Genomic DNA, 26,561 nt, shown 5'->3' on the forward strand with positions numbered 1-26,561 from the left:
ACTCATGTTTAATCTGATGGCTGAGATTTGACTGTAAAACCATAATCAGCACAGAGAGACATTGTGAAATTATTATTCCACCCAATTCACAAACAAGTTAAACCTTTATTTAACCAGTTCTATTTTATTTGGTGTCGTACAATGTTGGAAAAATGTAAACATGAGGACTAAGAATTATATTGTGTGACAAGCGGCCATCCAGTGTGAATTCGGATCCACTCGTAGAAATGAGCCACCTGGAAACAAGAACAAAAACACAGCAATTTATGTTAATGACTAGAACCAAGAACTCACTATTGATACTTTGAATGACATCACACTGGGGGTGTTCTACATGTGTCTCCAGGGTGGAGTCTTTCGAAATTACCATGGTGGCACTATGCACACAAAAAGCAAAATAAGCAAACACAGCTCAAAAACATTTTAAGATAGTCTGAAAACTGAAAAAAAAAATATATATATACAAAATGGATTTAAACAGCACACCTTCAGGAGATCATGACAACTACTGTTTAGGTGTTTAATTTTCAACAAAAAACAGTGTGTGATTAACTCTATTCCCACATTTACCCCCTGCCCCACGGTGTCAACCCCCGTGTGCTGTGGACATGTGCTGCACAGCTCAGTGGGATCCTGCACTTTCTCTTCACACTGAGTCTGAAGCTTGAAAGGATACCAGTGCTATGGAAGACCTCCTGCATTGTGCCAGTGCCTAAGAAGCCTATTCCATCTGGACTTAATGACTTCAGACCAGCTGCTTTGACGTCTCATGTCATGAAAGTGTTTGAGAGACTTGTTCTGGCTCAGCTCAGACCCCTGGTGACTCCTTCCCTGGATCCTCTACAGTTTGTATATTAGTCTCATGTTAGTGTGGATGATGCTGTCATTTGTCTTCTGCAGAGGGCTCACTCACACCTGGATAGTGTGAAAAGCTTTGTGAGGATATTGTTTTTCATTTTCTCTAATGCCTTTAACACATTCCAGCCCTTTCTGATGAGTGAGAAGCTGCTCAGGATGGGTGTCAGCCCCTCCATTGTTTCCTGGATTACTGAATACCTGTCAGGCAGGCCTCAGTACGTGCAACAGGGAGCATCCTGTCTGTTACTGTGGTCAGTAATGTAGGAAGGCTCCAGGGTACAGTCCTGTCTCTGTTTCTGTTCACTCTGTACACCTCTGATTTCCAGTATAGCTGGGAGTCCTGCCACCTGCAGAAGTTCTCTGATGACTCTGCAGTGTTTGGGTGTATCAGAGATGGACAGGAGCTGGAGGACAGGACACTGATTGAAAACTTCGGGGAGTGGTCCCAGGCAAACTATCTGCTCCTGAACGTTGACAAGACCAAGGAACTGGTGATTGACTTCAGAAGAAAAGGATACAAGTGGAGCCCGTCACCATCCAGGGCCATGAGGTTGAAATAGTTGACTGCTACAAGTATCCTGGCATCTACTGTATGTGAACAACAGACTGGACTGGAGAGACAAGTGTAATGCTGTGTACAAAAAGGGCATGAGTAGACTCTACTTCCTGAGAAAGCTCAACAAGTTACTGGAGATCTTCTACCAGTCTGTGGTGGCCAGCACCCTGTACTTCACTGTCGTCTGCTGGGGAAGCAGCACCAGAAAAAGGGACATTGACAAACTGATCCGTAAAGCTGCTCACATGATCGACTCTGAACTGGAGACATTTGTCACAGTGAGGGACACAAGGACATTGGACAAACTGCTCCTAAGGACACTCCTGCTCTCTGCATCAGACTACAGAGGGACAGATAATACTCCCTACAACTGTACAACAACTCACCCTTATGTAACAGATAAGCCTATGTCCTGTCAATCATCATATGATCTTTGCATTGTTTTACAACCTCTTGTATACTGTTACGGCTTGCGGTCCAGCCCCCAATCCCCGTTTGTTTTATCGCTTGTGTCTTCCGTATTTGCATGTCCTGTGTGGTACCTGGCGCCTGATTGTTGGGGTGTGGTCCCATCGCTGTTGGGCTGGGTCCGATGTTCGTCGTGCCTGGTTGAAGGATTGACGTTCCTCCAGTCCCCTTCCTATACATCACATCACTGCATCCAATAAAAGTGCTGTGCACCTGTTCCTCCTGGAGGCTGAATCTCAGTTTCAGTTCGCCACACTGAGTGATTGACATATCCGTTGTTGTCCGCTGTTTGCAAAGTTGAACTGCGTATTGTGACTCTAGAGGTCGTTATTGACCTATTATTTGTTTGTTTGCTGGTTTGGCTCGGCCATTGAGCATTTGTATTTTCTTTCATTTATACTTAACCCATTAGAGGTATTATTTAGTTGTATTTGTAATTTTGATTTATCTTATGTAAAACATCTTGTTTATGTTATTATACTTACTTACGTTTACTTTATAAAAGCCATTTATATATACATCACATGTTGTTTGTGTTACTTTCTTTTTTGCCTAGCACTGGTTTGTAACATATACTGAGATATTTTTATGGCAAATCCATGGTTTTATCACATGTCCAGTGTCGGTAACTACAATGGAAGTCGACATCTGCATGTCTCCAAATGTCTTCTGGTAAGCGTGAATAGAGCCTGTTTGAAATGTAGTTGTGAACGGAGTTTAGGTGTTTTGTCCTACTTGAAATATTATTGGCCAGAGTGTTGTAATGTCATCTGAAACTCAGCAATATTAGGCCCAAAAGGAAATGGAATTGATGCTTAAACAATCCCAGGCAAAACCTTTGACTGCCAATTGCTCTCTACCCTGGATTGCTCCATCCTGTTACCTGTGTGTAGACTCCAGGGGAGTTTGAGTTTCCGCAGTTGCCTTTACCCCAGCTCACGATGCCCCACAGGTAGGACACACCCAGCTCGTCTTCACACACCAGGGGTCCCCCACCGTCCCCAGCGCATGCGTCCACAGAGCCATCCAGATTACCTGTGACAACAAGGTCCAATATTACACAAAAGGGACTCTTGTGAGCTTTAAAGGGCCCATATTATGCTATTTTCTGCTCTCTGTTATGTTATCCATGTTTCCACATCAAAAACGTTCCTGGAGGTGTGTCTTGTTTCATTCGCACATGTTTAACCCAAAAACCCTGCATATTTAAGCCGAGTTCTTCTCTCAAACAGAAAACACTCTGTTCCACCTTGTGATGTCATATGGTAATAAGAAAGTGCACCACTGTGTTCTTAAACACCATGAACTGGAGTTTAAAAACATTTGGATAATTTCAGCCCTGGAATTGTCAATCTGAGCTAAAGATAAAAGGAGGTGTTAACTTGAAAACTACCATTTGATGACATCACAAGGTGGAACAGAGCATTTTTGCTTTGGAGATGTAGACAGGCTAATAATAAAGGGTTACTCAGACACGTGTGAATCAAACAAAACACAACTCCAGGTCTGTTTCTGATGATGGCTTAAAGCTCACAAGAGTCAATTTAGTGTAAGCCTTAAACTTTAACAGTGATGCTCATAATTCACAAGAGCCACACTGGAAGAGCAACATCAAGAGGAGAACCACATATACCCAACATACGCCAACATACCAAGTCACCTTTTTTATATTAATAAAAGATTTATACAAAAAGTATACATTTAATTATAAAATGTAATATAATTATAAAGTTATAAAACTGTTATAAAAAAACATAATTTTTGTATTAAATTGATCATAATTATTATTACTATTACTAATCTGCATAAATAAACTCAATTTTACAACATATAAACCATAAGCAATATAGAGCCACCTCAGCCCGTTTGAGATTATAATAATGTGTTTAATGCAGCTTTGACACATTTGTTTATGTCTTAAAACTTAAAACTGCATGGCTCATTTGCATAAAGTGTAATGACGTGATGAGTGATGACGGTGAATTTGACTTGTGCGTATATCACGTTGGAGATGGTTCATGTTTTCAAAGATCAGACGTGTGCAGGTTTAGCGCAGCTCTTCATTTAACATCATTTCACTTCATTTATGTTGGTCACTTCATTTCGATGATGTTAATCAAGAGCATGGACTACCTTTTAAAATGCGGGTCAGGCAGCAGGTCAGGTAGATTATTTTCAAATATTTTTTTGCGGTCGGAGTTGCGGGTGGGTTAGTTGAAATCGTTGGTCGGGTACAGGTCATTTATACATGGACCTGCGCATCACTGTTTGCTGGTGTCACGGCGTCCCCATTAGGAAACACCATAATTAAGCCTTGATTTATACTTACACTACGTGTAATGCTTGGGTTGCAATGATCATTATATGTTTATCTAGCACATTTGAAAAAATATATTGGCTCTGTTACTATTTTTCGTATAAGCTTGCGAGCCACTAATTAAAGACTGGTGAGCTGCATGTGGTTCATGAGTCTTGCAATGAGTATTCCTGCTGTAGAGTATAAGAACAACTGACTGATGAACATGGACTGTATAAATGAACATACAGTAGCTGGTGAGCATGCACGCTCTTATGGCTCCATCGACAGCGGCTCCAATTCACTTTTTATTGTAAAATCATCACTCCTTTCTCTGTAACTGCTGCTGTTAGTCATTAAAATGTTCATAATAACTCGCTCTACATGAGGTTTTTATTTAGTTATTTTGTCAATAAATCAAGATTTGAACATTAAGACCAATCCTGCTCTTCCTTTTCTTGAAGTCTCTCTGGCTAGTGGTGGTGGTGCAGATGGGAAGGAGCGTTACTTTCAGTAGCCTCGAATTGGCTTTTTGGTTGCTTGCTTTGGTTGGTCAGATTTCCAATACATTCAAAATGGAAATTCTATTGAATTATTTCTCAGTAATGGTCTCACCTGCACATATCATTCCTGCTTTGATGGTGTTTTCATAATACCGCTCACATTCAGGAATCAAGGAGACTTTCGCCCATAGCAGGACTGTAGACGGTCTACCCCCTGGAAAAATACAGATATTTAGATATACATGTATACAAATTCTCCATAGAGTTACAAATCAGATCTGTGAAGAGGCGACTGTGCTCACCATAAGAATACATGTGTTTCAATATATTTTATAGCAGAAAACACTGAAATAAAAGTTTGACGTTTAACATTTTACCCTAATGTAGAACATTCCAGACAATGCAATGACATCTCTGTGGAGGAAAAAAAAGGCCAGAAAAGTTACACACTGCAGCTTTAGAGGGGCACTATGAGACTTTTAAATTGACTTGACATTAGAGTTGGGCAATATGATGATAAAATCATATACCAGAGTATTGAAAAAGCATAACTGTGTTGCCTCCATGCAGTCTGTAAAAAAAATCCACACTGGAATATGGAAAGATTATATTTAAAACAGCAGTCAATAATTTACTCCATTAAATACATATTCTCAGCCATTTCACAGATATTAAACCTTTATTTTGCTGTTAAAATAGTTTTCTTTTATTTTGAAAAAAACATCTGGTCTACAAAATCTGAAAACCTAAGCGCTGCTGCAGAAAAGTTACAGAGCGCACCTGAGCTCATAACGCCGGCTCGCAGCTCCTTCTGCCTGTTAAAACAATTGGGACACAAACTGTCTACAAGAAAGAAAATAATCACTTTTTAACACAGGGATTTGGAGCAATGTAGAGGAGGTATGGAGCAATGTGGACCGCGTGGAGCTGGATTCCTCGCCTCCAGACTAGATTACTGCAATAGCATTCTCTTTATCTTTACATCTTTACTGTACTGCCGTATTTGTTTATCACTCTAGTGACTGTTTTAATCTGTCTTCTGTCAAGCATCTTTTAGTAGGTGAGTGAACCAACTTTATAAACTGCCCAAATACCCAGAGAAATGCGAAAACCAACTTCATAAACTGCCTAAATACATCGAGAAGTGAAGAGCAGGCCATTGAGAAAGTATTACCACAGTTTCTCTGTGATCATGCAGTCAGAGCCCAGCCACAGCCCCACGCTGTATTTAATTTAATGAATAGCCTACATGTGTATTCTGTAACAATAGAGGCTGATAGTTGAAAATGCGATGCTTTCCCCCTCAAGTCCTAATTCGGATTCTGTTTAAATCCGTGTGTAATTCGCTCTTTTGTTTAGCTTTTAAAGTAGGAGCATCAGGTTCATTAGTTGCACAGATGAAAATCATTGGAATTTTTACAGTAGATGCATTTTTTTTTTTTGTGACTGAAAAACGTGTCTTCGTCCTGTGCATCTGGCACAAAATAAAGCAGATAGGATATTTAATGTCTTGAATGAGTGAAGTTAAACAGTGTTGTCTCCTTGTGTGTTGATAATCCAGTTGTGCTGAAAAACTGAAGTACAGTGTTAGTTTAGCTGTCTGTGCATGTGCATTGTCCGTGTGACCACAATGCACGCACGAGTTTCATGTGTCCGGCAAAAGTGGAAAGAAACAGTTGCTTCTTGCATATTTGTGCATTATGTTTAATAGTCAAACCTCCTACGTTATTTACTGTCACGATTTCACACGTTTACTCCTAATTTGGAGTTTGAAATGATAAAAAAGAAAAAAAATGCAGAGTGAGGTGTCAATAGGCAGGAGCAGACAGGTGCATGCGTTGGCCAATTAATGCAGTTAATGATGTAATTTGCATTTAAAGCTAAATTCACACTGTTCCTTTAATAAATGAGCATTATTTGATCTATTATACACACTGCGTATGTGCAATTTAAGGAAAAATCTAAATTTAAAGCAGATTTTCCTTAATTAGATGAACAGGTGATAATACATCTATTGCGGTGTGACGACATAAAAAAATGCAAACGTCCCAACTCTAGGTGACACTATGTGCTGCACTGAACCTCATCATTTTGGTCTCAAAATGTCTGTATTAACCTGCTCTTCTCATGGAGAAAACACTGGAACTGGTAAGAGGACTAAATCTGCTGACCACCAAATGCCAACTAAAAAAACAAACTAAAAACCTCAAGTCCCTTATATCTCCCTCTGTCGTCGTGTGTGTGGTACCTGTGGTGCGGCCCCAGCCTGAGATGGTGCAGGTGTGGTTGGGCTGGAACAGGTGAGGGGTCCAGGGCACACACACGGGGCGCACCACTGGGTTATCACTGAAACACTTCTCTTGAAACGGGAGCTTCCTCAACTCCACCAGAGCGATGTCGTTCTCGTCGGTGACATTGTTGTATCTAAAGAAGGCGCAAATACAAGAAGAAGAGTTTAAAAGTCAGATTACACAAAATTGATTTTTGTGCTTTTAGCCATGTTACAATGCTGTTACCTCCTCAAAAACACACCTGGAGTTGTGTTTTGTTTCATTCACACATATTTGAGTAATCTTGCATTATTAGCCTGTCCATGTACATCTCCAAAGCTCAAAATGCTCTGTTCCATCTTGTGATGTCATGTAGTGGTAGTTTGAAGTGAACAGCTCCTTTTACCTTTAGTTGAGTAGAGATTGGTAATACCAGGGCTCAAATTATCAAAATGACTCTAGTGAAAGTGTATGGAGGTTAAAACACAGTAAAGCATCTCTTGCATTACCACATGACATCATTAGGTGGAACAGAGTATTTTAAGTTTTAGAGAAGAACACAGCCTTAATATGCAGGATTTGTGCGTTAAACATGTGTGAATGAAACAAAACACAACTCCAGGTCTGTTTGTGATGAGGAAGCAACATGACAGATCAGAAAACTGCGTAATATGTGCCCTTTAGACTGCATATTATAACTTACCTAGTTTTGTCTAGTTTATCATTTTACTTCCTGGTTGGACACAGGCAGCAGATATGCTGTTACCTAGAAACCATAATGTTAACTAAAATGGCAAACAAATTTGCATAAGTTGTCGGAGTCCCTGCATCTGATTGGTCGGTTGTGACTCTGACTTTACTTCTGTTCCATGCTGCTGTGGTTGGTGGATTGGATTGGCTCATCCAATCTCCTGCCTGAACCTGCCAGAGCTTCACCCAATAACAGTCCTGCGGCCTGCTTGTCCACTTACCACGTTCAGTACTAGACATGTCTTTTGTTTGTCTTCTGTTGAATGTAATTGTGTAATGTGTGTGTGGGCTTCCTGAAGACCTCTACCTGGAGTCACTGGTCCTCTCCTATAGTTACTGCACAAAGAAAGCCAATGTGTTCTTCTTGGCTTCTTCATGAGTGAATTTGATGTTCAGATCTGCAGCATTAATATGTGCAGTAAAAGGTTCAAAATCTTAAATTTTAGGAAAAAAATTATTATTTTTTTTGTCAAAGTAGCAATACCAATGTGTGGGTGGCGTACCTGGAAACGAAACCAATGCACTCTGTTCAAACTGTTCCATATATGTAAGTTTGCAGTGATAGGAGAGACCGGTGAGCCCATGGCATAGCCGTGGATTTGCCTGTAGAAGTTCCCTCTGAATTGAAAATAAGTATTTAAACAAATATCCAGCAGTTGGCAGATTTGGTCCAGTGAGAGTTTACTTCTCTCTTCTAGCAAATGATGTAGGGATACAGATCAGAAAATAGGGTAATATAGGCCGTTTACGGTAGTGCATCAGGAGTAAAAGACAAAAAAAGCATGATAATTGAATGTATTTACTGTGGGTGGATGTGGATGTTTTGCACTGGGACAATTTCAGTTGTAGTTTGAGCTCTATTCCTCTTCCACAAAGACAACTTCACCATAAAACCAGAGGGGTCTGACCTGTAAGGAATACATTAAAAAGTTATAATTGTAAATAAATAAAACACTAAATGTTGTAAATTCACAGTGGGTAAGTACCAGACTGTATATTTAAATGGACATAACTATCCAGCTAGCCACAGCGTTCCAAAATGGAAGTGAACATGGAGGAGCATACAGCTCTATCGATTCTGGCTCCATTTCATTTTCCTTGGATTTTAATTTGCTCTTTTTTCCGTAAATCAATTTCTATCCCTAATATGAAACTCTGCTCCAAATTGTGCCATATCTCCCAACCTCAGTGAGCTTCATTTGACTGAAACCGCTATAGGTGACTTCACAGTTCCTTAGTCCACTTCTTTATACAGTCTATGTACATACAGTCAGTCAGTTCATGTTTATACCTGACACAGCTAGCAGCTGTGAGGACCCAGCAGCCTCCGATGTACGCTCCTCCACAGCGAATCATCCCAGAGTCTACTACCGCCACCTGCCACTGGATCTGGTGCTGCATGACACGGTTAAAGCGATATGAAGTGTTGTACATCATTGTTTTATTTTCATGTCCATGAGTTTGTTTTATTTTAGTATTCAGATTTATCTATAACTCACAAATATTGCTTTGGATTAACATAAAACAACTGAAAAAAGATATTTTGAATAAGATGGAAAAATCAAGCCATAATATATATAAATATTACCATATGCACAAAAGTATATGGAGCCTAATATATTATATTGTATCACTTGGGGGTTTTGAATTGCTTTATGTATGCAAACTATTTAAATAATTCCAAGCACACACTTTACAGGTCAATCTCAGTTCCTTCTCTCACCTATGGTCATGGGCTTTAAGTAATGACCAAAGACAAGATGGTGGATGCAAACGGTCAAAATTACTTTCAGCTGGGCGCTCCCTTAGAGATGGGGGAGGAGCTCGGAGTAGAGCCGATGCTCTTACACATGGAGAGTAGCAGCTGAGGAGAGCGCATCCTCCTGGACACCTCTCAGAGGAGGAACTCTGCCCTATTGGGAGGAGGCACATTGAAGACCCAAGACACACTGGAGGGACTATGACCGTGTCTCATTTCTCTTTCCTCCCTTCCTTCTCCTTGATTCCTCTCGATTCTGCAGGAAACGGGTGAGGGAGTGCTGCCCACAGAGGAGACACATGGAAGAGAGAGGATATAAACTCCTCACTGAGTTTAATAAAGTTTGATTCTTTTCTCTGATGTCTGCCTCCTGAAGCCTCCCTCATGCTTTGCTCCCTCCAGTCTGTGGTTTTCTTTGGGACACCACTTAATGACACATTTGATCGACAGCTGAAAAATGAAGCTGAAGATCGAAGAAAGGAATCAAGGAGAAGGAAGCGAGGAAAGAGAAATTAGACGTGGCTTTAATCTCTTTAACATTTTAGTTATTTAAGCATATTCAGTGTTGGGGAGTAACGGATTACATGTACCGCCGTTACGTAATCAGAGTACAAATTATGAGTAACTGTATTCCGTTACAGTTACTGCTTCAATGAGTGGTAATTGGATTACAGTTACTTTGCTGAAATAAGTGGATTACAAGGCGGTATTTTCCTGTTTTCACATTTTGTGCTACATCCCATTTATTTATTTCGGTAATTCCACTCATTGCCGGAAACCCAAACACAACCACACACAACCACACACAACCACACACAAACACACACAAACACACACAAACACACACAAACACACACAAACACATACAAACACAAACACACACAAACACATACAAACACACAGAAACACACACCTTCATCATCGTCATCAACCTGAGAACCCGCGGACCACGTCTCCTTCTGTAGTTACTGCGCGGACACCGACGTCTCGTGCGCCGCGTGTGGAACGTGTTTTCTCGCGTAAACCGCGCTTCCTCCTGTGCGCCTCTAAACCAGAACTAACACCAGGACTAAACCAGGACTAAACCAGGACTACACCAGGACTGAACCAGGTTTAAACTAGGACTAAACCACGACTAAACCAGAACTAAAGACCTGGTCTACACCTGGTCTAAACCAGGTCTGAAATCAGGAGTAAACCAGGTCTAAAAATCAGGACTAAACCAGGACTAAACCAGAACTAAACCAGGACTAAACCAGGTCTAAACAACATGACACCTAACAGTAGGCTGACATAATTTAAGGTGATCTCATATAAAAAACAATTTCTCTATCAATAATATTTTTTAATCTGGTGAAGGAAAGGCTGATCTTGTTACTGTTTTTTAACAGACAAAACCTCTTATATTAAGATCTCGTGGTCTTTGTTTCTCTACAGCAAACAGTTGTTTATTCATGGAGACTTGGGCTCAGACAATTTGAAGACAACAAACGAGAATTTTCAGGATGTGGTTGCTACATTCATGTCGTTTAAAAAAACATGACAATATCAAGTAATCCAAAGTAATCAGATTACGTTACTCACTTTAAGTAATTTAATGGATTACGTTACAAACTACATGTTGGGGTGTGTAATCTGTAATCTGTAGGGGAATACATTTTAAAAGTAACCTTCTCAACACTGAGCATATTCTTTCAACAAGTAAATGGATTGGCCGACCCGGTCCTGTTGTGTTCTCACATATCACCACTAGATGCGCTCTATGGCTCTGTTTACACGAGACACATTTCCCTTCGTTTGTACCCATCTTTTATGCACCAAACATGCAACCAATGTTTGCTTTTTGCTATGATGATGATCATGGAAGCAACAGTCGCATTTCTTCTGGTGCAAACTCTTTTCATGTGTTTGTATTTGCACACATAGCTGAAGGATCAGATCTATGACCAGAGACCAATGAGGCTAGGAGGTCAGCAATTTTGCCACTTCTTTAACAGATCTGTGGCGAGGCAAGCCCGCTCAGTTAAGCATGTTTTTTCAAAGTATTTTTGAGTAACTTACACTGTCATGAAATAAATGCTACAGGTTTGAATCTAATCCAGGTGAACCCAGAGGCTTGGTGTAGTTATGACGGCGCAAGGTGGCGTATTTATGCAGGCTGATGTAAATGTAACGATGCTGTGTGCTGCACGATGTTATTTTAGAAAGTGGAGGGAGGGAAATATTCATTTCTCAACATACCTGGCTATGTGTAAACGCAGCCTAGGTCTCTAGGCTCCAGATGGTAGCTTTAAATCTAAGGTAGTATAATCTGTTTGTATATGGATTTAGAGTGAACTTGGATGTGTTTTTAGTGTCTCTGCAGCTGTGACCTGTTTTTATCTCCCTCTGTACCTTTGTTACTCACTGGTGTGGTGGGCACCCCTCCAGCCACTCTCTTTGTGCGGCCTCTTCCTCTCTCCACCACCGCCTCGTCATCCACAATGTTCATGTTTGGAACTCCACATTTCACCTGAGACTCCATGTTCTGTCTGCTCAACCTGATCTCTAAAAAACACAAAACGTACAACTAAAGAGCCCATATATACCCTATTTTCTGCTAATTTGGGGTTAGTTCTTCTCTCAAACAGAAAACGCTCAGACCCTGGCAAACAAACCGGAAGTGAAGACTTTTGAAGAGTGCAAGAGTGAAAGAGTTTTTAGATCATCTGATGGAATACAGAATACAGACAGAACAACACAGACGATGAACAGAAGTCTCTATCTGTATCTGTATTTGTCAAGAGCATAAATGAGTCTTTAGGATAAACAATTCTCTCTAGTTCAGCATTTGGTGCATGTTTATCTGAAAATAATACACAACTCACCATTTTTGGGAGTGGTGACATCTGCAGAAAAAAGACAGGAAGATAAATAATTATTTTTATTAATTTTATACACATTTTATTTCTAGATCTAATGCCAATCATCAAGGGACATCTCTTCTTAACATTTCATTTCTTGGTCTATGCATTATTGAATTTTCTAGTCAACAGTGTCAACATTAGTGAACATTATGAACATGAGATTATACATACATGGGTCTTGCCTCTCTAAGTCAGGTGCTATTTGCTCTGTGGGGAAAAAAAAAGTTTCTATTATAATCTTTACTCTTTATTTTTGAGTACATAAAAATAAAATGTTTAGCCTGAATAAATGTCACCTTTGCATAATTTTATGTTAAGCAAAAGCAAATCTTTTTTTTTAAGACTTTTTATTTAAAGAGGGGGTATTTTACAAGCCATATTCATCAGACCGTTTCACTTCGTGGAAACCGTTCTGACCACGCAGCATTAGAATTTGTTCGCTTAACAGTAGGCGGGTACTTTTTTTATTTAACCAATCATTATTATTTGGTCGTGACTTTTGTAATGCGCCCGAACGCTCAGTGGTGTCCAAGTAAACAACAGCAAACAAAGCAGAGAGTGAACATGTCTGTCAACGATCATTGTCGCTTCTGTGAAGTGAACTTGTGAATTAAAGGTGCAATAAAAAAATGCATCATCCACATCATGGCTTCACAGCTATTCGCTGATTGGCTGGTGCACGGTCGACAACTTTCAGGGTTCTTACAAACTGTCTAGTGTTTTCCAATTCCTGATCTAGTCACTGGAGAGAAATGAAATTGAGCGGAAGCACTAGGTGGCACCAGCCTGGCTAGTATTTTACTGGGGTATTGTCTGTAACACATGACATTTTTGAAAGTTTTGAAAATGCTCTATTCACCAAAAACAACATATTAACATAATATAACACCTTTTTGATGCTCTGAGTTTTCCTTTCAGAGCACTATCACAACACAATCAGCGTGAATCCCGCTAATGAAACTACTGCACATCACATCAGGTTTGGGAAGTCGCTGTGTAAAGTTGTGTTTTGTATCAGGGTTTGAATATGGCCCAGAAGAGATCGCTAGATTACTCAAACGTGCATGGATGACATCTCTTGAAGGCGCAACATTATAACATGTAAGAAGTGATTTTACATAATACCCCCTCTTTAAAGAAAGTTTAATTTAATAAATATAAAAGGTTATTTAAGGTAATTCTGTTTATTTGTGAGCGTACAGATTCAACATTTTTGCTGCTAATACATGCCATGACAACACACTTTTAAAGGTGCATTGTGCAACTTTTCTAGTGGAGGGTCTATCACCTGCTCATTTTTAAGGATACGTCATTGCTTTGCCTAGAATGTTCCACAGTATGACATTAAACAGCTCTACTTTACATATTTTTAATTACAGGTGGTTTTATAGCTCAAATATACTTAGAAAAACAGGCAGTCTGACTGTGATCAGAGTTGCCTCTCCACAGATCTGACCTGTAACCAGGTCTAGTTTGGTCTCCATGAAGATAGAAAGGTTTAACACCATACTGGGAAACATTCCAGACAAAGTAATAACATCACTGGAAAAGTTACACAATGCACCTTTAAGAACATAATACTAATTCAGTCTTGTATAAACCAATAATAGTAATGATCTCACCTGGTGTTTTCACCTCGTCTCCTCCGTCCAGACAGTCCCTCACTCCGTCCCCGACTGCAGATCTGGGGATGCACACTCCAGAGTTACACCTGAACGCATCTCCACTGCACTCTGAAACAACACCAAAAAGTGTGAATAAATCAACTTAGACTTAGACAAACTTTATTGATCCACAAGGGAAATGACTTGGACACAGTAGCACCGCAAGTAACATCACAATATATTACAATATTGTAATAACAGATACAAAAAAATACATATTCTTAATAAGTAGCAATAAAAATAGCAAGAGACTGATGTCAAATAAGGCATCATTATATAAATGTATATGTACACGTAAAAAATTAAATAGAAAATAAGTAATAAAAATATCTCAGCTATATACAGAGGTCGTAAGGAGAAAATGATATGATGATTGACAGGACATAGGTTTATCTGGTACATAAGGGTGAGTTGTACAGTTGTAGGGAGTATTATAGTATGAAAGTAGTCAAGTATCTCTCATTGTTTGAGTGGAGCTGTAAGAGCCTGTTGGAGAATGAGCTGGTGCAGTGGGTGAGTTGTTGTACCCTTGTAGGGAGTATTATCTGTCCCTCTATTGTCTGGTGCAGTGGGTGAGTTGTAAGTTTAACTGTCAGCCTCAATGAGCTTCATTTGACTGGAGCCAAACGCTATGAGTGACGTCACTCTCACTCTTTATACAGTCTGTGGTTGTGCACATGACAAGAGGGTGAAATATAGTTCTGTGTCTTCATCGAGGTCCATGCACCGCAAAGTAATTCACCACCAAAACACTAGAAGGCTAGAATATATGTCCATTCATATATACAGTCAATGCATATGACCTGCTGATGTATAAGCTCTGAAAAGTTTAATATGAACCATCTCCAACACAATAGAAGCACAGAACAGATTCACCATCAGCAGAGCACCCCTCTGTCACAGAAAGAACTGAGTCGGGTGCTTTTAATGAATAAAAACTTGTTTAACTTTACTTTGGCAGCACATCTCGTCACTTCGGTCTCCACAGTCGTCAACACCATCACACGTGAGCAGCCTGGAAATACATTTGGAGTTTACGCAGTTAAAGTTGCAACCTGGAATACAGAAGAACAAATGGACTGTTACCATGGCAATACACAGTACAGATTTTAGAGAAAAAAGCAAGAAAAATTACAAAATGGATTTGCATAAGTTAAGAATAACTTTGGACCAGTGCAAACTGTTTAAAATTAACTAGTTATTTTTTCCACATTTTTAAGACAAAGGGCCTCTAAAGAGGGGGTAATATGCAAAATAATTTTATTTTGCTTTCTATAATGTTATAATGTTGTTCCCTAATTAAAAAGATGCCTGAAGAGGTTTTAGATGTCATCACTGCATGTTTGAGTAGTAGCGATTACTCCCGTGTCTTATTCAAACTCTCCTCATGGTTTCAAGCCCACAAACCTACGGCACCACACAACATTTCTCCATAAATATACAAAAACATGATAAAAAACTGTACACAACAACTTGACAAACTTGATGCGATGTGCAGTCATTTTATTAATGTTGTTAAATATGTTGTTTTTGACAAATATAGCATTTAATAATAAAAAATAAAAAGGTAATACGGTAAACTAACATCCCATAGAAATAAAACTTTTTAAGGCCATTAAATTTGTAGTGATTGTAAACAACCTATATTACACATAGTCAGGTTTGGGAAGTAACTGAATACATGTACCGAAAATACATATTCTGAATACTACTTTTGAGTAGCTGTATTCTGGTATCGGTACTTAATTATGCAAGTTTGGATTTGAACTGCACAGTATTAGTGAGACAAAAAGCGCACGTACGTGTGATTTTTCATCTCTAATTAGATATAAATTAATACATAATAACAAAAATGTTATGTTATTAATAATAAAAATTCATTAGTCTTAAATACTACTTTTTCAGGAGCTTAAAGTCGCTTTACAATTTGGTGCATTATTCATCCACTCCGCATTCAGTGGTGGCAAGTTACTACTGTACTATAGATACTAGTACCCTGGGACGGACTGACAGAAGTGAGGCTGCCAATCTTCACCATCAGTCTGTCTGACCACCACTTAAACTTACACATACACTCCGCTTTCATACTGGGCAATGTGGGTGAAAAGTTTTGCCTAATGATACAACAACAGTTTTTGCCACAGTTTGACCACAACACTGTAGCTGTAATCTAGCTCGATGTAAAAGTACTGTATTTCCTGGGCTATTAGGCGCGCTCTTAAGCCTCTAACCCTATCAAAAAACGGCCGCAATCCAGAGCACCCTATACATGAATCCAGCACGACTTCAGTAAACTACAAGTCATGTCCCAGCACGACTTCAGTAAACTACAAGTCATGTCCCAGCACGACTTCAGTAAACTACAAGTCATGTCCCAGCACGACTTCAGTAAACTACAAGTCATGTCCCAGCACGACTTCAGTAAACTACAAGTCATGTCCCAGCACGACTTCAGTAAACTACAAGTCATGTCCCAGCACGACTTCAGTAAACTACAAAGCCGCACCACCCGCAGCTCACGCAAACACGCACAGAGCAGACAGCGACCGCACAGCGAAACACACCCTCAGCCACTCTCATCACTCCCCGCAGACGAGGAACGGAATGGAGGAATGAACCGAAAAAGCGAGTACAATGTGTCACTTCTAGCCACAACTGAACAACTGAGTCACTGCGAACACGCTGACAATCCGTTGGTCCCAGACAGCACCCTCCCTACACGCCACAACTGAACAAAGCCCAGAGTCACCGTGAATGCCACAAACAAAGTCTGACTGAGCCATCTAACTGTTGTGTTCAATGGGTCAGTCGCAGTTTATTTGTGAAAAAATTAAAAAAATAGACCATTTAATGACAGTGCGTCTTATAATCCAGAGCGACTAATAGCCCGTAAAATATGGTATCTCAGATTGGTCCATGTATCAGAATATGTTACAAAATACTTTTTCATGTAGATATTTAGTATTCTGTAGCTAAATACATTTAAATACAAGTATTTCTTCAATCACTGCTCATAGTTGTGTTTGTATTTGACCTTTGATGGGGCCGCTGTAGCAGTCTGCCTTTGCGACTGTGTGGTCCATGCTGCTGTGGGTGAGGAGGCGACACTCTCCCAGGTTATTCTCAAACCCCTCACACTCAACATGAACACAGCTCTTTGGGTATCCATGCTCCTTCTTCAGGTCAGAAAATTGGATTTTGAGAGCTTCTTGTGCACCTCTAGGAAAAAACACATAAATTAGTTAAAGGTCCTATATCACACAAAACTGACTATTGTGAGCTTTTAATCATGTTAGAATGTTGGTACCTCTTCAAAAACAGACCTGGAGTTGTGTTTTGTTTCATTCACACATTGGGTTATCCTTTATTATTAGTCTATCTACAGTCCCTGGCAAAAGTCTTGTCGCTTATCCATTCTGTAGAAACAAAAGCTTATAACCTGACTTTAAATTAATCGATTGGGTTTTAGAAATGTCTCATATGAAAGCTAAAACCCTCCCAAATTATGTTCAATATACTAAAATAAATTAGCTTCACTGAAGAAAGATTGATCATTTAATGAACACAGAAAGGTCAGATTTTGGCAAGACAAAAGTTTTGTCGCCTATAGAAAATTTAACAAATAATTTACTCCAAATACAAAAATATGTTGCATAACGTCAGTGAATTGAGTAGTGGTGCTGTGAGATCCATATTTAATATCTTGTATGACTCCATGAGCTTGAAGGATGCATCCATGCGGTTCGACAATGATTCATACAATTTGTTGATGAAGTCATCAGGAATAGTAAAGAAAGTGTCTTACATGCCTCCCAGAGTTCATCAAGATTCTTTGGTTTTGCCTTCCATGCTTCCTCTTTCATTCTACCCCAGACCTGCTCAATGATGTTCATGTCTGGTGACTGGGCTGGCCAGTCCTGGAGCACCTTGATCTTCTTCACCTTGAGAAACTTTGATGTAGAGATAGAAGTATGTGATGGAGCACCATCCTGCTGCAAAATTTGACCCCTTTTATGGTTGGGAATGTAAGAGGAGCTAATACTTCTTGATATTTTAGGCTATTGATATTTGCCTTCCACCCTGCAAATGTCTCACACACCCCCAGACTGGATGGAACCACAGACTAGGATTTTTCCACCACCAAACTTGACTGTTTTCTGGGTGAATCTTGGATCCATGTGGGCTCCAGTAGGTCTCCTGCAATATTTGCGGCGGCTGTGATGTAATTCAACCGAGGATTCATCTGAGAAATCCACCTTCTGCCACTTTTCCAGTGTCCATCCTTTTAGCAGGCTGTGGGCCTTGGCAAATGCCACACGGTTTTTTTAATTGCCTTTTGTTTAGTGCTGGTTTCTGTGCACTGATTCGACCATGGAGGCCATTTCGAGACAGAATTCTACAAACTGTTGTGGTTGACACAGGGACTTGAGGTGACCAGGCCTGGTGGAGTCTGCTGCAGTGGAAAAGGGGCCTTGGATTTTTGAATCAACAAACGGTCCTCCCGAGCAGTTGTCTTGCGGGGTCTGCCGGACCTGGGCTTGTCAAAAAACATCTCCAGTCATTTCAGATCTTTTTCTTATTCTTTGTACTTGACGCTGAGACACATTGAAGGTGTCACCACCTCAGCAGTGGATCTGGTCTTCAGCCTCTTGATAATTAAGGCTTTGGTCTCAGGGTGGATCTTAGGCATGTTGTCAGAGGTCAAGTTGCAGTTGATGTGAAGGTCTGGTGTGCTGGGTTCTTTTTATACACACCCACTAATTGATTGATCAGTAACTGATCACAGGTGAGGCTGTAATCTAGGATTGGGTGCATCATATGACAAGGCCACAAGACTTTTGTCTTGCCAAAATCTGACCTTTCTGTGTTCATTAAATGATCAATCTTTCTTCAGTGAAGCAAATTTATTTTAGTATACTGAGCATAATTTGTGAGGGTTTTAGCTTTCATATGAGACATTTCTAAAACCAATCGATTAATTTAAAGTCAGATTATAAGCTTTTGTTTCTACAAAATGGATAAGCGACAAGACTTTTGTCAGGGACTGTACATCTCTAAAGCTCAAAATGCTCTGTTCCACTTTGTGATGTCATGAAGCTCCTTTTACCTTAAGTTCAGTAGAGATTGGCGATTCCAGGGCTGAAAATATCCAAATGATTCTAGTGAAGGTGTATAGAGTTTAAAAACACAGTGGAGCACTTCCTGTGTTTTATGTTTGAGAGAACTCAGCCTAAATATGCAGGATATGTGTGCTAAACATGAGTGAATGAAACAAAACACAACTCCAAAAAAAAATTTACATAGAAAGGTGCACGATGTAACTTTTTGGTTAAGGGTCTGTTACCTGCTTGTTTCTATGGACATGTCATTGCTCTGCCTAGAATGTTCCACAGTATGACATTAAACAGCTCTACCTTACATTTATTTAATTACAGGTGGCTTTATAGCTCAAAAATACCTAGAAATACAACATACTGACTGTGAGCAGGGTCACCTCTCCGCAGATCTGACCTTTAACTAGGTCTGGTTTGGTCTCCAAGAAGATAGAAAGTTTTAATCTATACTGTGGAACATTCTAGATACAGCAATAACACCTCCATATAGACAAGCAGGTGGCAGACACTCTACTGAAAATGTTACGTAATGTTCTTATCTGTTAGTTGAGTCCAGTTTCCTCACAGTGGATGTTGACGTTCTTTGCAGTACACATTTGCGGCGACCTTGTTCCAGGACGAGCCACAGATCAGCTTCCAGTCGGCCGTCTCAGGGTTAAAGGGGTTCGGTATCTCCAGAAGGATCGCACCTGTGTCCGGGTCCTCACTGCTGCTGTAGATCTTATGCTCCGCTTTGGATAGAAACAAAATGAAAATTAAAAATCCTATATCACACAAAACTGACTCCTGTGAGCTTTTAGTCATGTTATAATGTTGTTTCCTCTTCAAAAACAGACCTGGAGTTGTGTTTTGTTTCATTCACACATGTTTGAGTAGCCCTTTATTATTAATCCATTTCCAAAGCCCAAAATGCTCTGTTCCTCCTTGTGATGTGGTGTAGTGGTAGTTTTCAAGTTCAAGTTACCTTTAGTTTAGTTGCATTTCCAGGGCTGAAATGATCCAAATGATTCTAGTGACTTTGCATGGAGTTTAAAACACAGTGGTGCACTTCCTGTATTACCACATGACATCACAAGGAGTGTTTTCTGTTTGAGAAAATAACTGAGCCTAAATATGCAGGATTTGTGTATTAAACATGTGTGAATGAAACAAAACACAATTCCAGATATGTTTTTCATAAGGAAACATAACACAGATCAGTGCAATATGGGCCCTTTAAAACACATTACCAGTCAAAAGTTTGGACACACCACACACACATTCAGTGTTTTTGTTTCTTTGTTTTTTTTTACTACTTTCTACAGTTTATATACTTACAGAAGCCATCCAATATATGAAGGTATATGGAATTATGTAGCAAAGAAAATGTGAAATAACTGCACAGGTAGTTCCGGCAACAGTTAATCACTGTTCTATATCACTAAGCTGTGAGCATCACCATCGCAATGGGTAAACAAATGAACTACAGTTAGAAGGGACAAGCTTCAGCTGAAACAGAAATAACTAATGCTTTGAACATTCACAGACAGCCAAAACTATTTTGAGTTGGTGGGACCATGGTATAAGAAGATTAAACAACTCTGACATATTTTATACTCAGATCCTCAAAGTAGCCGCCCTGTGCTTTGTCAAAAATCCTTTAGTAATCAAGACTTTTACTGTTAAGATCTGAGGCATTCAAACTCACATGAACAGGTATCTGCAAAATGGGACATTACTGGGAGTTGGCTTTGACAAGACGACGCCATTGCCTAAAAGCATAAAGAAAATGAGTTAGGACTGCAACTAATGATTATTTAAATGATTAAAGACATAAAATCAATAGTTTTTTTTAGCTTTCTACCATGTTATAAAGTTGTTCTCTCATCAAAAACATGCCTGAAGAGGTTGTAGATGTCATGCATGCATGTTTGAGTATTTTAGTGCTCTCTCCAGGGCCCTATTCGAAGCTGTAAGATTCTGTAAAAGGTTTCTCCCACAAACCTATGTCACCCATGCTCTCACATGACAATTCTACATAAATATACAAAAACAAAATATACAAAAACATGACACAAAACAGTACACAGCAACTTAACAAACCTGATGCAATGTGCAGTAGTTTCATTAGTGGGACGCTTGCTGATTGTGTTGTGATTGTGCTCTGAAGGGGGAGCGACTTAGCGCAGACAGCCAAGGGATGGGAGATGTTAAACTTATAAAATATGTTAATGAGACTCTGGGTCTAATTCACTTTCTATTTAAAAAAAACAACAATAAAAAACCCATCGCCCCTCTTTAAGTAACTTTTGCTGTCAGACTCGTCATTTTTGTCTTAAATGTTTCTTATTAACCTGCTCTACATGATCCTGGGGTTTTTAATTCTCTATTAAGTCCATAAATTAAGACATAAACATTAATAACAGATTTTCCTCGAGGTCGCTCCTGCTGTCATTAGCAACAGGTTGATTGACAGCATTGCTAAGCACCCGCTCTCTGCCAAACCAGTGATATGGGCGTGGAGTTACCTTCCGCACCCTTGCTCCTGATTGGCTCTTTGGTTGCTATGATACTGAAGAGAGAAATTTGCCTCATAACTGCCACCCTCCATGAGCTTCATTTGACTGGAGCCAAACACTATGATGTTACATTCCCTCATATTTAGGTCATTTTAAAGGGGCAGTTCAGAATTTTGGACATATGGCCTCATTTCCTAGTGAGCCAGAGTACTATAGATATGTGGAGAGACTTTTTGAAATAATCCATCCAATCCTTGTATTTGCAGAGGTTGTTGGTGCTAGGCTAGCGCAACTCAATGGCCATAGTTAGCCTGCCACTAAAAACAGTCTTACCCACTCCACAGTGCACCCGAAGCAAATCTATTATTACACCAGACTGTGTTCAAATACACACATTTGACAACAAGGTGTTTCCCCTGGTTTAATATATTTCTTGTAAAAAAAATCAGGTGAGGTGTTTGGTGTGTTCCAAGCATCTTGGATACAACAACGTATCCAAATGTGCCTGTTATACATTTTTTGGCTACTTGATGGGGCAGTGGAGCAAATGAAGCACCTTGAAGCATCGGCTCAAGAGTCGAGCAAATGGATGGAACGTTTCAGTGCTTCATGGGGCTTCATCTCGCCATCACTAGTAATGACTACATTTTTCATCATGATAAACTACTATAAATATATTTTTTTGACAGCGAAGACGATCTAAAAATAAGTAAACACAGATATAAACATAAAGAGTGATGGAGTTTACCTGGCAGTAGGATCTGTAACCACGGTGATCTCGTCCACAAACGGATGTAACGTTTTGAGTGGGACAGAGATACTGAGGTTTACAGATACACTTCCCATTCACACAGCGCTCCCAGGGATAACAGAACACCAGACTACAGGACGCTCTCGTGTGTCTACAAACAACAGAGAGACAGAGTGGTTAGCCTGTCTCCTCTCAGTAAGAAGGCTGAAGCAATAGTTTGGCACATCGATTGTTCATTCTGTAAAAATCTGCACTGTTTCTCAATCTCTTATGTAGATTTTTCACCTTTTTTATGTGTAACCAACCTCTTGTATATAGCTGAGATATATTCATATTACTATATTCTAGAAAGATCCGATATCGACACCTTCCTAAAATATTCGCATAAGTCTGTTTTTTTTTTTTTTTTTTTTAAGTTTTTCAGGAAACACAAAAAATGTACTCAAAACTTGAAATTATGGCATTCAATGATGATTTAATTCAGAAAATATGTAACAAAGGATGATACTTGGCATAATAAGAACACTGTTCGGGTGTTACAAAAGACTAAGGCCATACTGAGCCAACCTAACCATGTTCTGCACTCACAGTTCATGAAAATGTCCTCTGGGAGGCGCTATGTCACCTCACAGCAAAAGACTAACCATTACGCCAAATCTTTAATTCCCTCTGCCATAAGGATTTTAAATGGAAAGTGAATTTGTTACCATGTCCCTGATGCACTGTGGTTTGAACGTCTGGTGTCTGTCTTTCTTTTTCTTTATTTCTTTATTATTTATATTTATATATTGTGCGTGACCAGAGATGTGCGATCTGAATTGCCCTTTGGGATTAATAAAGTTGTTGATTGATTGTTTTTTATGTAATTAAAAAGAAATGAATAACTTAGGCATTTTTTAGACCATACCTTTTGTGACATGGGCAATATGATAACACTTTGTATTGCATGAATATTAATGTCACTTGTTTCATGTTTAGGAAATGGATACAGGCACTACAAAAACAAACTGATTTCTAAAGATGTCAAATGTCAACTTTAAAGAAAAATGAATGAGACTTTACAACAACAATTAAGAACATTAAACATTTACTCAGGAATTTTTGTTTACAAAAGACGTGAACACTGCCAAACCAAAAGTTTTTTCCAGCTTTTTTTAATCTGTTGCTTATGAATGTGGTAAATTGTCACAAAACTGATGGCACTCGTCTGGTATGACATGTTTGATTGACTGGAGGTCCTAAAACTTGCTCTCCTTGATTGGCAGAGCATGTGGAAATATCTTACCCATTTTATTTGTTCATTTGGTACCTGTACCCTCTGTGGCAGTTCTTCCCATGCAGAATCTTCTCCAAAGGACACATTGTAATAGACTTTGCCTTCACTGAAAATTATCTAAGTCACATTTTATTTTAACTTGGGCAAAATAAATCAGCCTAAGTCACACTCTTGACACAGGCAATTCTCCTAAAGGGCTATTATCACATGATCTACTCAACTAAGGGTGTTGGCAATTCTACCATAGGGACCAGCACTGAGAGGAAAGGATTAAGGCAAAAAGTCAATTTGGGCAAAAAATTACTTTGCCGATTATTTTAGGAAGGTGACGCATATATGATACCAATAAAACTTTGGGCTTTGGAGGGGCCCATAGCCGATATAACAGCCAATATATTTAGTGATGTAAAAATTCACTGTAAATCTTCAGATGATTATAAAACTGAGGTTTGGCTCTATTGGATTTTAAATTGGGTTTTTTAGGCTACCTTTATTGTTATTCTGCCTTTTACCGTCATATTTAAAAGAAAGTAGGTCGGCCTAATGGCATTTTGCATGACATTCTAGTCTGTAAACAAAGTAAGTAAACTACCTCTATTAGCCTTTAGAGGTAAATACGTGTGCGCTGCAGTAATTATTTATATGTTTAAATGCAGACCATTCACACCCTCTATTGACAGCTCATCTACTCTAAAGATCAATGCGTGTCCAGTAACATGTATACAGCCACTATAGTCACATTACAGTAGGCTAATATAGGACAAAACTTTATCAGTAACAAAAAAGTTTACAATATTCTCTTTTAAATCTAAATAATAAAAGCCATGAATTACTTTTGCAAATAATATTTATATTTTCATAATAACATTAGCTATTTTAATCATGTTTTTAATGAACTTATGTATTCATATTTAATGTCCCTTTTCCTATCATGAAAAGCTCTGTTATTACTGAGTCTATTTGTGACAAGGGTAACACTTACCTCTGTTTTAAACACTGCTCTGGACCCAAGTTTGGATTCTCGTGTGGTATTTTGCTCCTCTGCATCATTAAAAAATCCAAATCCTCTGAGCGGTTCTCCTAAAAGAAACAAAAGAATTAATTGATACTTTGCAGTGGCCTCACAGTGGGGGTGTTCCACATATATCTCTATGGTGGAATATTCAGCAGTTACTATGGTGACACAGTGCACACATTAGTAAACACTAGATAAGTTTAAAGATACTCTGATAAATCGAGAATAAATACAAAATGGATTTAAACAGCAAAAACACATGTAAATGAGTAAAGGCAAGCTGGAGAGTCAAAAACCATACTGTGAAACATTCCAGACAAAAGCATTAACATCTCCATGGAGAAAAGCATTTGACGGTCCCTCCATCAGGAAAGTTACACAATGCACTTTTCAGAATGTTTAAATACATTGAAAAGTTTCCTTACCGCTAAAGTCTGAAGCACCACCAGCAGCAGCAGCAGAAATAAGCCTGTTAGTTTCATCCTGACCCACATGCTTTAACTCCACATCTACAACAAATGACAAAACTAATTATAATACAAATTACAATAGACTTTTGATTTTACCACACAGTTCTTTAAAGTGTGAATGGACTGAGAGGTATGAAAATTCTGGTGTTGTGATGTCAACATCTGATGATTAATATTGTGTCCTTTTTTGGCCCTCATTGATTTCAAAGGGAGTGTGTTACACTTAACCCAGACTAAACAAACTTCAAATGTGGGCGAAAGGAACAAAGTACATTGTGCCTGAAAATAAATAAACTAAATAAGAAATAATAAAATAAAAGATAATAAATAATTGAATAAATAAAATAATGAATAAAATCATTAAAAACACCATTTCCATTATTATTATTATTTTAGTTTTACACAGCCCATATTATGCTACTTTCAGATCTATACCGTTATTTCCTCATCAAAAACATACCTGAGGCCCTAGAATTATTTGGATAATTTCAGCCCTGAAGTTGCCAATATCTACTGAACAAAAGACAAAGGGTTGTGGTTACTACTATATGACATCACAAGGTGGAACTTATGATTTTGATCTTTGGAAATTATAAAGGGTTACTCAAACATGTGTGAATGAAACAAAAACACAACTCCAGGTATATTTTAGAAAGTAACAACATTCTAACACAAGAAACTAAATTATAACAGATCAGAAAATACAGTAATATTGCCTCTGTAAGGTAACACTGGTATTTAAAACATGTTCTCAGTTCTTTGTCAGAACTTGTGACCCACTTTTCAGCCTGGCTTGGAATCCTCTTCAGTAAATAAAACACCATGGTTAATGTTCAGCTGTGTATCAATACGCCTACAATTACAAAATCTGGACATTTCAACAGTTACCATGTTGACACATTTGCACACATTAGCAAAAAAACTGTCAATATGTTTTAAGATAGTCTGAAAACTCATGGAAAAATACAAAATAGTTGTAGCCTCCTAGGACCCATTGTCTGTGGACATACATATATGTACATCCAAGGCTTTGGGGGCAGGAGTGCTACTTGGATATGCAAAAAAATTTGCAGAATTGTTCTTTTGGTGCTCTTCAGTGTAGGGACCAGGCTCAAATACAAAGTAGGAAAAAAACTGAGGCACTCAAAAAGTTCAAAATAATTAAAAGCCTTTAATACCACATGGCAGATAAAGTTAAAATACGCCAACGCGTTTCGGCCCTTCGGCTTCATCAGGACAAACTCGAGATGGTTATCACAGTGCAGATTTAAAGTAATAGGTGTAGGTCACATTACATGAAAATAGTATAAAATAGTATAAAAACTCATATTAAAAGATACATAGTGTAAGGATATATATAGTGTGATAATTCAAAAGTGCTTCAGCTATAGTTGCATAATATTAAGG

At 38.9% G+C, this 26,561-nt stretch overlaps 1 protein-coding gene across 1 annotated transcript; it reads right to left on the reverse strand.

The window, feature by feature from the left end:
- On the reverse strand, positions 1–25,324 carry LOC110163439 (complement factor I-like). Its single transcript, XM_055156166.1, has 17 exons — positions 25,110–25,324; positions 24,652–24,749; positions 22,391–22,544; positions 20,832–20,895; positions 19,710–19,875; positions 17,065–17,249; positions 14,984–15,085; positions 13,989–14,099; positions 12,538–12,573; positions 12,328–12,348; positions 11,868–12,007; positions 8,993–9,096; positions 8,505–8,609; positions 6,930–7,105; positions 4,794–4,895; positions 2,766–2,917; positions 1–236 (listed from the first exon to the last, which is right to left on the reverse strand). Exons 1-17 carry the CDS (start codon positions 25,176–25,178, stop codon positions 168–170), a joined length of 1,854 nt encoding a protein of 617 aa, XP_055012141.1. The 5' UTR covers positions 25,179–25,324; the 3' UTR covers positions 1–167.
- Between the last annotated feature and the right edge of the window lie 1,237 nt (positions 25,325–26,561).

This window comes from Boleophthalmus pectinirostris, unplaced genomic scaffold (genome assembly GCF_026225935.1).
Source record: "Boleophthalmus pectinirostris isolate CB_2022bp ecotype Guang Dong unplaced genomic scaffold, ASM2622593v1 HiC_scaffold_20, whole genome shotgun sequence".
In the NCBI taxonomy this organism is placed as follows: Eukaryota; Metazoa; Chordata; class Actinopteri; order Gobiiformes; family Gobiidae; genus Boleophthalmus; species Boleophthalmus pectinirostris.